At 35.0% G+C, this 15,582-nt stretch overlaps 2 protein-coding genes across 7 annotated transcripts in view; one reads left to right on the plus strand and one right to left on the minus strand.

The window, feature by feature from the left end:
• Window positions 1-121: 121 nt before the first annotated feature.
• On the minus strand, window positions 122-6,093 carry LOC111043932 (vacuolar protein sorting-associated protein 53 homolog). 2 transcript variants are annotated; one of them, XM_022328974.2, is made up of 2 exons: window positions 5,991-6,093; window positions 122-3,265 (listed from the first exon to the last, which is right to left on the minus strand). In XM_022328974.2, the coding sequence occupies exon 2, from the start codon at window positions 2,864-2,866 to the stop codon at window positions 296-298; it is 2,571 nt and encodes an 856-aa protein (XP_022184666.2). In that variant the 5' UTR covers window positions 2,867-3,265; window positions 5,991-6,093; the 3' UTR covers window positions 122-295. The 2 variants fall into 2 exon arrangements, with proteins under 2 accessions (XP_022184666.2, XP_039290734.1); XM_039434800.1 differs by having other exon boundaries at window positions 4,906-6,088.
• A 304-nt stretch (window positions 6,094-6,397) lies between these two features.
• LOC111043933 (rho GTPase-activating protein 44) overlaps window positions 6,398-15,582 on the plus strand; it is a 47,774-nt gene continuing 38,589 nt past the window's right edge. For 2 of the 5 annotated variants that reach the window (XM_039434801.1, XM_039434803.1), the window contains exons 1-4: window positions 6,404-6,602; window positions 10,082-10,186; window positions 11,658-11,808; window positions 12,833-12,906. In XM_039434801.1, the coding sequence (XP_039290735.1) occupies window positions 10,134-10,186; window positions 11,658-11,808; window positions 12,833-12,906 (278 nt within the window). In that variant the 5' untranslated portion in view covers window positions 6,404-6,602; window positions 10,082-10,133. Of the gene's footprint in view, window positions 6,603-6,726; window positions 6,893-10,081; window positions 10,187-11,657; window positions 11,809-12,832; window positions 12,907-15,582 lie in introns of those variants that run through there. The other 3 variants (XM_039434805.1, XM_039434804.1, XM_039434802.1) reach the window with 3 other exon arrangements.

The raw sequence follows: 15,582 nt of genomic DNA on the forward strand, positions 1-15,582 counted from the left end.
ATCAATTTGTTAAAAAGTAGCCCATGTGAGTGAAGTGTTTTTATAAAATATTTCTAATACATATTTCCATCTATACATTGTATTTTTGAGTGTGATAAACTATAATAAAATGAAAAGAATGTTTCTAATATCCATATTGTATACTATATAAGGCATTTCAAAATAAAGGGAACTATAAAATCATATAATATCAATGTACATTCTATGTCAATGTTGGAGTTCAACTCGATTAATTTACAATGATTATTATTACAATGGAATGCTTCGAATTAGAGTTGAATCAAACTGCACCACTTCAATTACCTAGATTCTTTTTAATTAGATTATTAAGTTTTCGTATGCTGCTTGTGTCATGCTTAGGACTGGTGGTGGCAACATTGCTGGACGACACAAAACCAGACGAGTGTCGAGGTTTAAACATGCTGATTAAGTGATTTCGATCGGCCGTTTTCAGTCCTTTCATTTCTAGAACCTTCTGGAATTCCTGTACATCTGATTCGGGGAGAAGTTTTAGGAATTGATCAACAAACGAGATGAATGGTTCGGTAGGTGCCATCACTACTTTGAGTATCATTTCACAACGAGTCATGCCTTTGACCACCACCTTGGTGTAGCTAGCTGGTGCCTTCCGGTTGACACTCGATCCAATCGAAGGCAAATCGAGCAAAACAGTCTTGAGCATGTGCGCATCCAGCAACAACTGTTCAGCCCCCACCGTACTCAGTGGCTTACATTTGTAAACGTTTTGAATAAACTTGGGAATGAACGAGTTTGCGAATTTCACACAAAACTGTGTGAAATACTTTCGGGAAGACGCCAGGTTGTCACGCACCAATGGAACGGTAGCTTTCAGATGGTGCGTGATTGCTGTCACATATCCACTCTGATCTCCAACCGACTCCACATTCTGCCATTGGATTCTTGTCATGGCCGTCAGAGCCGGCTCACAGGCTATCTCCAAATCCTGCACTAACAGCTGGATACAGTTCGATATCACGTTGTGGAAGATATCCTGTTCTTGTGACAGATTTATCTTGTCCACTAACAACTTATCAACTTTCTCTTTCAATTTTTCCTCGAGCTGTTGTGTTGTTTCCAAACAATACTCAGCTGTAGTAAGGATACAACAAACTCTGGCCTGTTCAGCTTTAGTGAATCGTGTGCTCTCACCCTCCTTCAAAAACGTTTGTATAATGCCGGCAGCCGTGATATCCCTCAAATCCCTTGTAATATTTGAAACACTAGCACTAATAGAACCAGCACCCCCTCCACCAGCTCCCCCCATTTTAGGCAAATTATTCTGCAAAACATTGACCGCATATTCTCGTAAATACTTTTGGAAAACGTTAGCCATACCCAACATGGGTGGACCTTTGCTAAGCTGAGTGCACTGTAGGAGACATTTCTTGTAGAAAACGAACAGATCAGCACAAGATGGCAGAACGCCTTGTACCGCTCTCAACACGGTAACCAGCCCTGACGATTCTTGACTAATACCTTGACTGAAATCAGACTTAGCATCAGACACAAACCTCTCCATCAGTTCGTAAAGGTTATGATCAATACTATCAATATAAATATACAAGTAGGGTTGGAAACATTCACCAATAATATTGTGGAAAGGAGAAAGTTTGACTTCTTGTTTTGTCTCTCCTTCTTTCTTCTCCTCCAATGGATTGCCTCCTCCCACAACCTCCTCCCGGGGGCTTTTTGGTTTTGGATCAACTTTCAACTGCACTTTCTCCTCACCTATTTCTTCCAGAAGTGTTTCACCTGTAAACCTCTGCCCCAACAGATTCTCCAAAGCAGCCGTACGTTGAATAGCAAACAACAGCAGCTTAACATCAATTTCGTTTTTCCTCTTCGACATAATTTTAGCTAGTTCCGCCCTTGTCATACGACAGAACTCTACCGTGATTCTTTCAGACACATTCCACTGAGCTGGAAACATCGCTCCAAATTTGTCTTCGCATTGCAACAAATGTTTTTTGAACCAGATGTAACGAGAGTCGATTTTATCCAACCATGCTACATCTTCACTTTCGTGGAACAGGTGACTGTATTCACTGAGTTGAACACCAACAAACCATTTTAGTAAGTCTTTCTTAATTTTGGGGTCTAGAATTGAAACAACATGGCAGGCTTCAGCTAGCTGTCGGTTAGGGACGAATGTTTTTGATTGGGGACCCGCGAATGCTTCATGAAAGTCTGATGTTATCTGTTTGGCTAGTGCAACTTGTATCTCTGACACCTCATCTGCGAGCTGCTTGATTTGAGGTATGTCTAGGTAGCTATCGAAATGTCTCATAACTTCAGTGATGGCTTGCAGTGGCATTTCCCCATACTCGCGTTTCTTAGTGGCTTGTTTTAATCGTTCCACCCCACCAACTAACATATGCAGATGATTTAAAGTTGTTATGGCGGATGTGAGATTCCTTTTAGCACAATCTAATTGTTTGATATCTTGAGTTATCTCTCTAACCGTCTCCTCTGATCTTTCAGCCTTAGCTTTTATCTCAGAAATTTGTAAAAACAACTGACGTATTACAAGTTGAGCATCCTCCAACGCCCCCCTACCATCTTGCCCTACGTTCGTCTGCCCCCTAACCACGGTCCTGATCTGATCATCAATGTCGCGAATTTTGCATTCCATTTTGTTGATGGTGTCATCAATATTCGAGAGAGACTGTTCCGTGGGAAACAGGTTGTTGATGTAATCGATTGAATTGAAGTCGGGATGACTGAGGGGGTCGGTACTTGGAATAACCTGATCTATAGCGCTTTGCACCTCCGGAGGGAATGTTATCAGTTCGTACGTTTTATCATCTAGATCGTCTTCTTCATCAAGACCACTAACTGACGACATAATGGAAGAATACTAAATTTACACTCTTAAAAATGTATCACAACTCTCCAATAAAACATTATCACAAATACTAACAAATTAACAACATTGTATCGTATAAGTTACTTATCTACAAAGAAAGTCAACTCCACCAGTTGTTCATGAAAAGCACTATTACTCAATACACATATATTTTCAACCACTTATGTTATCTCTAGTTGTTAATGAAGAGCTCCCAACCAAGCCACGCCCAAAGACTGAAGAAAAGTTTGACAGGAATGACAACCAAACACAGAAGCAGGAAGTATTCAGTGGAACTCAAGTCCATAAGGTAGTCGTTATTGTTTTGATCTGACCGTGTTCCATCCATTCATAGTTCGAGTTTGATCAGAGGTTTTCTTGATTCATTGAAGCATCCACCTGTACAAAAGAGAGAAATAATATTTATTGACAAAAATGTATGATAAATAATGGAATAAAAGCTTTTAACAATAAACTTCATGTTCGGTAAATTTCAATAACTGCGAATAATGATTGGATGTCAGGTAAAAGCTGATGCATTATTGCAATATTTTATTTCCTTAAATTGAATTTTTTTCTTATATTCAATTGATTTTACTTATTTTACTCTTTGTAAATTATTTTATTATTTTTATTTTGCTATTATTAGCACATAGACGAATCGGTGTGTGGGGAAGAGTTGATACTTGAAGTAAGTATTCAACTTACGAGACTTGAGGAGACTATAAGTCGTCGGTCCCGACTACCTAAAAAGTAGTCGTCATCTCTCATCATCATTCCTCTCACTCATTACCCACGCACAAGCCTATGAGCTTTTGTGGGTATCATCCTCAGTATTATTATTATTAGATTCGTCTATGTGGTAAAAATGCACTGTTTGTTTTCGAGTATTTTTCTTTTTAATGTTATTTGATTTGAACTGCAATTTCTATACAAGAACATACATCTATTATAACAGTATTCCTTCCTCATTTACAGCATCTCTCATAGGACCCTGGCCTTGGAAAATTAAAAGGTTCACACGGTAGCTAGGTTGTCAGCTGGTCACCCTCATTAGGTTTTACAGAAATTTGAAAGAAAAAGGCTAAAATTACAGCTATTTCTACTCAAGAAAATGGAAACTTCGTTAAGTAGTAGGCTACTGTTAACTGGTACGCTCGAGTTGAAAGCAGTGGAAAGACCAATACAGTTGTTCAAAGTGCATTGAGTTATTAATTATTGGATTTAAAGGCGAAACGAAAAGATGTTGTCACTTCCACATGTAGATCGATGTTGTCATTACATATATAAGTGAAAACATCTTTTCATATATGGAGAAATTCCACAACATATACTTTATTATTATTATTAGCGTATGACATATAAAGACGCACACAATACATAGGTAGTCAAAGAAAAATCTGGTCATGAGACCGTTGTCAGGTTAATAAAATATTGTAAATATATTAAATTTTGATGTCGAGGTTGTCAATGTAGTGTGATTGTGAATAAGCCGAGAAAAAATCATTTAAATCGCCTTGGTAGGCACGTATATTACAATTTCTGATGATGTGCTTCTTCGTCTGTCTAGCCTCTCCACAATCACAAGCAGGGGAAGGTAAACTGCCCCAGTCATTAAGGAAAGCACAACATATACTTATCTGTATCTAGTGTGAAATGCAATTAATGAAATCAAGCTAGCTGGCATTTGATTGTTTTTGATTAATTCTAGCACTAGATCCCAGAGTATTCATTTTATTGAACATTGCATTTTTAGTTAGTAGTTGTGCTAAAATGCTTTGAGAATAAATTGATTCATGCAACTGGCCAGTTGACCTGAACCTAGTATTACAAAGTACCGTAACCACTTTGTTGGACAAGGGCACCCTACTAGAGATGGCTGTGATATTTATTTTTCAACCATAAACGTAAAAGAGGAAATTAGAGCTTCCTATGCTTAGTTTATTAATTACAAAACAAACCCACACAAAAAAAGAACCAAAAATATTCTCAGGGTAAAGTATTATTATAAAATAAGTAAAAAATAAATTGATATTTACACTTTTTTTACTGATGATAAATTCTTATGAGTTCATTGACTGTTGAAGGTAAGCCAGTCACAGGACATTTTTTATCATTGTCTAACACAGGTTTTATGCATTTGAAACAGAAAACCTCCCCAGACGTTGCAAGCGCAGTTGGAATTTTTCTCTTGTCATGACAAATGGGACAAACATCAGGACGAATACCACGATTTTTCTGAGGTGGCGGTTTGGGTAAAGGTACTATTTGTTGCTTCCTTTCCGTACTTTGCAGATTATAACAGTTTAGACATTGCAAGAAGAAAGCGCCAGCTTCAAAACCAGCGGATAATGTTCTTAGAACTAGCTGAGATGATAAATTAGGAATCTTGGACCTGTCTTTCCAAGCACACGTCCACAAGTCCCTCAGAGATAACTGATCTTCGTCATCGTAATACACTAGGCTAACTTTGATCAGACGAAATAGAATTTTATGATAATGAGATCGACCAGTCATATACAGAAGATATTGAGCTAGATTAGCTGTTCCAAAAAGAAAGTTTAATGTACTATTGCATTTGATGATACCTACTTTGTAGGAAGTAGGAATCGCAAACAATGACTCAGATTCATATGCCTCTTCATACCTATATTTCTCAGCTAAATGTTCAAATTTAGTCATAAGGTATGGAAATATGGTCAGCCACATGAGAGACCAAAATTTTTGTCTACTGTTTAATTTATGAAGATCATCTTTAAGTACTGAAACTCTCTCTAAACCATAAAATGTTTCTGCAAAAGAGGCACTTCTATTTTTTATGTAGTAGTACTGAATGAATGAATTCAACACTAAGTAACTTTCATCGCACCAATTACCAAGCCATCCCCAAAACTCTGGATTTCTAGAGACAAGGAACTGAACAATGCGCTTGAACGCCGGGTAAACTGTTTCTGCAAGAGATTCTTGAGCAATCAGCTCAAATATTGAGGGTTTGGTTTGTACTGAGGTTGTTGTGTGTGCAGCACGCTCGGCCATGGTCGATAAAAAGCACAAATATCATCAATAAACTTTACACTACATCCAATAAGTACTGTTAATAACACTAAACAGTCAAATTTCGTACCTCTTTCAATTAATAAGGATGTTTTAGAATTGTCACTGATTCTAACCAACACTTTCGGTTCCATCGTCGTCGTCAGCGTCATGATTAGATCAGCTGATTTTCATTCTCGGCAAACAATGCCGCAATGATATCATGATTTTCAATATTATTAAATTATATTATTTTCAAAATTTGAATACATTTAATTGAATATTCAACTGTGAAAAATTGAAAAACAAATTTTCAATTAACAAACCAAAGCCATTTTCCAATGAATTGTAATTCTTCAAGGAATGGTTTTTTGATTTAATCTGTCTTTCCTCTGTGGAGAAATGAATAATAATAAATCGTCTTATATTATCTCAGTTTTATATATACAATAATGTAAATCTTAGTTGGATAGATGTTTAATTTTAATTATATTTAGATAATCAAACAAGTTTCACGGATTTTCTTTTCAGAGTAGACAGCGTTGATAACCAATATGATTCACAATCCGCAGTGAATTTGGCAATGGAAATCAGTTCAGCTCATCATTCCATCATCTAATATTATTGAATTTATTTTGAAATCGTAATACTGAAAGCAAAACAATTCATACAGGAATTACTTGATTATTTTCTCTACACGATTGTAAGTGCACAATCATTTCTTTTGAGAATACAGATTTGATAAAAATTGTTATTGTAGGTGTAATTTTAGAAGTGATTGAATTGCCACCTAATCTTTGTTGCTGGTGGGTGGAGTAATTTCAAAGTGCATGATTGAAAACAAATTATAATATTTTCTTGAATCGCTAATTAAGAATGTTTGACGTTTTGTTATATTGTCGGAAAAGTCTTTTCTCATTAGATTCATTATACAGTTGTTAAATGATGTATTGAAACTACTGTTTAGGTTATCTAAACAATAACAAATTCAAGGTGAAATTATTATTTTTAATCAAGTACATTATCATTATTTTGTGGATTAGTTCTAATGAACTCATGCATACTGCTTATTTTGTCTCTGACTATTTTCTTTTAATTATCTTTCTGGACATCTTTTCCCCTTTTTGAGTGTGTACCTACCCGGAAATTCAAGTTTGGTTTAGACGTGTTGATGTTAGCCTATTTTGTACTCTAAAACTATTGATAAGACTGGCTCGTGTAGTCCATCTGTATTTACATTTTACAAACTTTTTGTTACTCCTACAGAAATGCCTGTTTATCTTAAAGGGGCCCTTTAAGCTAAGGTTTGAAAAAAGCTAACGATAATTTTTTTTAATTCTACAATATTAAACATTGTTGCGTCTATTATGGGTATCTTGGCTTAGGATGAATTATGGTGCCATTTGAATCATTACACTTACCTTTTGAAGGACTAACTAATATACCTACCGGTAGTTATTTATTGATATGTTTTGTAACTAGAAGTAACATTGAATTTGCTCGTTAATCGAGTGGTGTTTTTAAAATGTATGTACTTATCTAACATTTGTAAATAGGCCTATATTATCAATTCCTAAATTAATGTCCTTGAATTAAAATCCTTGGTTGGATCGCGTCATGATCTCATAAACACTAAATAGTTATTATGCTGGTCTTAATTTTCAGCAATACAATAAAAATTTATGTCACTTGATTGGCTAGAGTAAGTGTCGATGAGGAAAGAGTTTGATCACAGGATGCTGGTATGTGCAAGTGCATGTCATATCACGCAAGTCATTGTAACATGTCCTGACTTGCATTTAGCTGTTCGTAAGCTACCAGCAAGTGCACGCGTTTAGTGTGAAAATAGAATTGCTATTTCCAGGCTTTGTTTCGTACTTTGCGCGCTTGGTAATGCTTGAACACGTGTGCACTTGCACACATTCAATGTGATCATACCCTTCGGTCCTCAACTTGTCGACTAGAAATTCACTCACACCTTAATAACTCATTTCAATAAACATTGTGTAATTATTATCGTTATATTAGTTCATGTTGTATATCCACTTCAATGACTTTCAAATTTGATTGTTGAGTAAGGCTCAACTCGAGCCGCGGCTCAAATCCTAAGACTCCGGTCGCGAGTACCAGTTTTCAGACCTTTCAACTAGACTTATCTAAAATTGTGTAATTAAGGGCTTGTTTCGATCAAACTTTTTTTAATGAAATGAAATGAAAAATTTTGCTACTTTTTAACAAATTTGAACGTGTTCTAGTTTATATTAACGATATTCCACTTCAAATCCTAACCTCTCTTTTTGAACATCTTCCTTTTTGAAGAGTTGTCAACTCTTTGTCAAGAGTGGTTCAAATAGTTGTCTACCTATCCTGACTAACTATCTCTAATTCCTGTTTTTGCAAAGATTGTCTGTGAGAGGATCAATTTTGTTCTCACCGTGGGAGGTCAACTAATGGTATACTTACGTGTATACTTGTAGTGATCCCACTACAGCAGCCGTGGTCGTCATTTTAGTCTGGCAGTTTTTAGCAGTTGGGTGCTGTCCAACGCTTGGTGGAATCCATACTTGAGGCAATGGAGAAGAAACACTCAATTGCCATGACCTTATGTGACCTCACCAAGGCTTTTGCTTGCGTATCTCATGATATTTAGTTGGGGAAGCTCATGAGATATGGTGTTTGAGGAGTATCCATGAAAACAATGGAGGTGTACCTTATCACGGCGTAGGCAGGTTATAACAGTTAACAATGCCAAATCAAAGGAGCTTCAGGTCAAGTATGGAGTGCCGCAGGGATCAATTCTTGGCCCTCTGCTGTTCCTCATTTTTATAAATGACCTTAGTATGAATGGAAAAGCCCTGCTGTTTGCTGACGACACAACTCTCATTGCACAGGATGAAGATCCTCAATTGGCTGTGCTGAGGTCTGCTGAACTATTGGAGTCGACGAGCACATGGTTTAGAGCAAACAAACTGTGTATGAATGGAGAGAAGACACAAAATGTTCTGTGTACCCTGAGGCATGGTCTGCCTCCTTTTGGTGGGCCTGAGGTTAAGCTCCTTGGATTCATGGTTGACTCATCACTGATGTGATCAACACATCGATATGATATGTAACCGACTCTCTGATATGTAAACCGACTCTCTGATATGTAATATATCTGATACGGAAATTGAGAAGTCATGCTCCAAAGAATTACCTGTTTACTGCGTACCATGGTTTGTTTCATAGCAACATTAACTATGGGATCATGCAAGTGGATGTCAGAGAATTCTACTTCTACAAAAGAAAGTTACTGTTTCGCAAGATAACATCATCATTATACTTGGAGCATTTTCGCCCGCTGTTCAGGGAGCTAGGAATACTTACTGTCCTTACAATATGTGCTGAGCTCTCTTGTTCTTCTGAAAGGCCAACTTCACACACTCCAAGCAAGAGGCCAGATCAACAACTATTCAACTAGAATACGAGACAACATTGACCTTTCCTACTCTAGATTGGCTAAGCTGCACACTTGCTTCCCAATGCGCGCATTGAACATTCTCAATAGACTTCCACTGCAGGTGCGGGATTCAAGAAACCGCTCCGAGAGAAACTAATTAACCTCCCTCTCTATTCGTTGAATGAGGAGGAGATTGTTAGCTTTGTCAGTCTCTTTGATCGGCCATCTTGAGATAAGTGTAAATATTTGAACTTTTGTGTTTTTATTAAACGACAATGTCTATCCGGTATATACACAATGGTCACAGACGGAAGAAAAATTGAATTGAAATCTAGGATAATCGAGTCTTACGTATCGTGGCGACCAGCATGTCAAATCGCCAAGAGACGTGCGACTTGTGAATCCTATAGGTTTAAAAAGTGAGGTTAGGATTTGAATTGAAATAGCGTGAATATGAACGTTCATCGTTGAAAAAGTAGTAACATTTCTCATTTCATGCCATTGAAAAAGTTTGATCGAAATAAGCCTTTAATTTCACAATTTTAAATAAGTTAAGTTGAAAGGTCTGAAAAACTGGTACTCGCGAGTCGCGACTGGAGTGGCGGTAGTGTGAGTAGTGCCTTTTAAGCTTTATGGTTGACTTGATTGTTTGTGATTTATTGATTCCAAAAATGTCATAATTTATAAGTTTTGCACACACAATTGTGCTAAAGTTTTAACTCTATGTTTTTTTTTTGTTCCAGATGAATTAGAAATGAAATTATCGTAGCATTAATCTAAACTGACTCCTTGAGAATGAAGAAGCAATTGTTTAGGGTCAAACAGTTTGCAGATCAGACATTTTCCAGGTAAATACTATTTTATTCAACGTTGCCTTCCAATTCTTGGATAATAGAACTGTTATGAATAAACTTTGCAAGTCAGTGGTCTATAGTGAGGTTTACCTTATAAACTACATTATAAATTACATTAATTCACCCGCTTTCCTCTAGGATTGGTTTCCAGGTACCCACGTTCAATGAGTTAGGACCTTTCATGTACCAAGGTCAAGGACCCTTCATAACTTCTGCTCTCCACTTAATAGAGTTCTGAGCCTATTCAATAGCTTTTGTGAAGGTGTTGATGTGCATGGCCCTGTTAGTGAGGTTAGAAGGCGCATTATTGAGGCTATTCATAATTGAATTTGAATTCAGTTTCTGAATTGATTCAATTAATATGATGTCCGTGATTCTTATTTGTTTTATAGAGTTGATCAAACCTACAGTTTAAATCGATTAACTTTTATACTTGAATATTATTGTTATTAACACTTTTTCTTCTTCTCTGCTTTATCAATTTTCTTTCCACAGTGGCACTTGTTTCCCCTTAACCTGTTTCTATGTTCAATTGTATTCTTTTTATAACTTATCATCTTCATTCTGTATTATTACTTATACTTGAATTACTTTCAATTACTCATGCTTTTCTCATACTTATCAACTTTCTTATGTATTTGTGAATTGCATGTAGCCTACTGTATCTCTTATTTTTATTTATTTTAGTTACTTGCGTAATACGATTGTAAATGGTAGTGATGACTGTTTTGGGCTTAATGCCTGTAGTCTTCTTTGTTCTGTAATAAATAAATATAATGGCAGTATTTGTTTAACATTGGTGATGCTATCCTTGTCTGTCATTAAATTTGTCAAAACAGATGGCGCTATCCATTTCTGGATTCCGGTGTTGCCAGATTGGTTTTCATTCAATAAGTCTTATAGATATCAACTATATCACCTTTACAAAAACACAAAGCAATATCTGGGACATTTCCCTAGCAAGGCCATTGCTCACTTTTGTCTTTTACTGTAGGAAAATGTTCCCATAATCTGAGTCTATATTTAAGTGTGATACTGAAACAATACATAGCTCTTTTTATATTTGAAAGAATCGTCTCTCAATGTGTAAATTCTGTCTTATTAATCTCGGATTGTAAATTTGAGTATGTAGTTCGAAAATGTGTGACACATAACCTGCTTACATTTGGACTGTTGAATAAATTAGAATTGGAACAGTTTCAAGCTCAAGCCTGTGGTACTTCTCTGGAAGTTGTGTAATACTGAATAATTGAAATAATAAATAAATAAAAATGCGAAGAGTATTAATGACTGGAAATTTAGTAAGCTATAGACATCACTCATTGTACATGCCAAACTAATAAAAATATTATTAAATATAATAATTATTAATAAATATAAATAATTAAAAGGTTATTATAAATATTAATAAATGAACCAATATGGAAGGGATGCAAATAACAAAAATGCGTTTTTTGTGCGTTAGAGCTGGAAAAACAGAAGCCTTATCGGATGACCTGCAAGCGGCCGAGAAACGAGTCGAGTTCATTAAGACAGCATGCCAGAACACTGGAAAGAAGCTGACAGCCAGTTTGCTTGGCCTAGGTCAAGACGCTCCTGCTCGAGAAAAAAGACTGGTATGCTTAATTTTGTTTCAAATTAATTAATCTATTCAATTAGTTAGGCTAATCTTTTTATTTATTTCTAGATAATATGTATATAGTTCTCAAATAATGTCATCCATCTCAATTTAAAGAAAATTCCGTATAGATTTACATGTTTGTTTATTTATTCAATTAGTTAGGCTAATCAATTTTATTTATTTCTAGATAATATGTATATAGTTCTCAAATAATGTCTTTCATCTCGGTTTAAAGAGAAATAGTGATTTTGTAGAAGGCCTACTCATTATTGTTCTGATATCAAGTTAGAATGCTTAAATTTTGGCTCCAATAAAGCATTATTTAAACCTACTTTATAGGCTTTGTTTTAACTTGATTAACAATTTTTTTCAAATTTGCTTGATTCTTACTTGAGTATTCAAACTTATATTGTTTTGGGCGGGGGGAAAACATTTTTTCAAATATTAGAGGGATGTGCCCCTCCTGTCCACGGTAGAAACTACGCCCCTTCATCATGACTGTGAAATTTTCGGGGGTACTCTCTCGAAGGAGCTGCTGGAGCTTTGTTCAAGGATATGCATGAAACTGAATAAACTATAATCTACTAGAGCAATATAAGCTATATTGAATTTATTTATAATAAAATAGATGGTGAAAAGTGATCTAACTTTGAAGTGCTATTTGTATGTTTCTCTATCCCCTGCTATCTAATCCCTACGCACTAGACTACTCATCACTGTCTATAAGAAAATAGGTCATTATTATTATCATCATTGCTATGCTATTGCAGTGCTATTCTCTCACCCCTTTATATTTCTCGACTTACATAGTACAATATAACGGAAATATGGTAGGCCTATTAGATGCTAATTTTTGTGGCTGATCCAGTCACAAAAAATTCAGGTTCCATTTCGGGGGGGGGGATACATCCCCATATCCCCCCCTGGATACGCCACTGTGCTTCACTTGATGAGAGAATAAAATTAATGTTTCTTTCAAAAACTCTTTTAATAACTTTGAACCTGTTATTTTTTCGCAGAAAAAAAGCCCAGACTACAACCTGGGCATATCTATGTTGGAATGCAGCTCATTTGATGAGGATTTTCTTCTTAGGTGAGTTTATGCAATGTTGAGCATCATTCATATCTATCTAGTATATTCATATTACTTATGAATGCGATAATTTTTAACGCTTATCTTATTGCTTGAAATAAATTCTCATTGAGTAGGGATCATCTCTATGGAATAGGAATAGGAATATATATTCAAATACCGGTATAAAAATCATGATGGGAGTTGTTACTCAAAAGACAAAAATTAACACGAAATCTCGTTAAATATCAATTTCACCCAATTTTACTACGAAGCTAAAGAATTGATGGAGATCAAGTTGTTAGAGGAAAAGTTGTATAAAAAACTCATCACATAAAATTGACAAAACATTCATTCGTCATTCGTCTAGTTTGTAAGTTTTGAAATACGTTTTCCATGATGGCAAAATCTCTTTTTGCCCAAAATTGGGTTTATCGTATTTTTCTGAGCTGTGTTTCCTTAAACGAATGTAACATGTACACTTTATATGATCATGTATTTGTGTGAGACTATGATTAGTATTTTTTGTATGTGATTTGTGTCAATATTGTATAAATGACAATGCATGACACTGATAAAATTAAATGGAACAGAGTTATTCTACTAATTTAAATAGCTCTTATACTGTCAAATTACTAGTGACATTTTTAACGAAACTCATCAATAATCGAGTGAGTTAACTTAGTGTTACACACTAAATACCGAAAACTGAGTGATTCATAAATTGATAATAAATGTCATTCATCAATATACTTTGTTTTGTCAATGAAATTTTCACATTACACGCGCTTTACAATAATTACTGCAATCCTAATGGTGGTCTTTGAAGTTCATCCATGTTTAAAAATAAGAATTTCCCTCAGTATTTTTTTATGTGTGATTATTTAATCGATAATTCACTAAAATTTTATGGCAACAGTCCATGATATTAGTTCCGTTCTCAATTAATGACTTGATTCCAAGTCCTTCCAAACTGAGACACTTATCATTATGAATATGCGTTCGTTGATAAATTTATACTTGATACATAACGCTCTAGGCTATCTAGTGATGTTTATTCAGATTAGTGTCTATTCATCTACAATACAATATATAAATATATTCTAGAAAGAGTAGAGATTATATCTAGCTAGAGATTAGATTGCTCTACTAGTGTGCTCTTTGTTCAAACAAATGTCTAGAGTTCACTTTAACATGATATTTTTAGCGTTCAGCTTTGTGTCAATTGATGTATTTTATTGAATTGCTTTAGGCTAAAGTCTTCTCAGCTAGATTAGATAATGGACAGGATGCCACGGATTTAGCCTCTGTTTATTGTCTGCCAGTGTCACGTTCTAGGTTACACCTTGTGTGGCTTAACCTATTTACGTCATCCTTCTTCTTAGAAGATTAGTTGTACTATTGTTATTCATGGTATCTATAACCAACGGCGATCCATTACTTGTATAATATGTAAACAAAGAAATATATTTTTTTCAGATTTGTTGGCTTTAAATTGAAGTGTTTGTTTTCTCATTATCATGAAATTATTATTTTTTATGACACTTTCTTTATTAAATTCTTTCAATAAAATAATAGCGATTTTCCTGATTCTTTTACATTAGAAATAAAATTTAACAAAATAATTAAGCAATTCAAACCTTGAAATAATTTTTTATATGTTTCATTATAATTAGGCTAAATAATACACTTTTTAATCATTATTTACTACTTGATTCTTTGCTCTCTTATAAAATGAATATATATGCTTATAATTTATGCTGGCTCAGTCAGTCAGCGATATGTGGTCCCATAGGTATTTACAGGTATTTAGGTATTTTATCTTGGAGAGAGCGATGTATCATATAGCTGCTAGAGTAGTGAGATAACTTCTAGATAAATACAATGCTTCTTGTATTTTGAAAAACCTGACTTCCAGCTTCAACCATCATCACTAACTTCATTGTCCTCACATTGAGATTTCGCACACTGATATCAAATCAAATTTCCATTTTCACACAATTTACATGATATGATAAAAAAATAATAAAAACTATTCAATGAAAGTGAAAATTGAAAATATAAGTTCATAATATCATGTTCTATGAGAATCAGCCGTTAGATGCACTTAATTTAGTGGAGAGGCGCGCATGAAAACACCTAAAGGATCAAAATATCAAACACTCATAACTTTTGACACAATGATCGGATATCCTCGTGCTGTAGCTCATTCTTCTCGGCTTGTCAAGGCGGTTCAAAATCATGTATCACAATTCAAATTTGCGAGAGAAATGGAAAATGTATTTATACACAGAACACAATATTTATTAAAATGATTGGGGAAGTACCAAAAGGCACAGCCCAAAACTATTTCTTCTCCGAATTTTCATTTATACACTATTATAGTCCAAAAAGTAGGTTATGTTCCATACACTTTTGAATTCCATTTGAATATGATTTGACAAGCCGAGAAGAATGAGCTGAAAACTGGAAAATGAACCGAAAATATGAGGCTTCTAGGCTACTATGTATCTAGCTCAAAGAAAATTTTGCATGCTTCAATATTGGTTCTGGACTTCTCTTATGTATCCAAACTCTGGACTGGACTGTACTATTACATTATTTTATGTCAGCTTTAAACCATTGAACGGTTGCGTCTTCTTCTTCTTCTTCTTCTTCTTCTTCTTCTTCTTATTATTATTATTATTATTATTATTA

This window comes from Nilaparvata lugens, chromosome 8 (assembly GCF_014356525.2).
Source record: "Nilaparvata lugens isolate BPH chromosome 8, ASM1435652v1, whole genome shotgun sequence".
Lineage (NCBI taxonomy): Eukaryota > Metazoa > Arthropoda > Insecta > Hemiptera > Delphacidae > Nilaparvata > Nilaparvata lugens.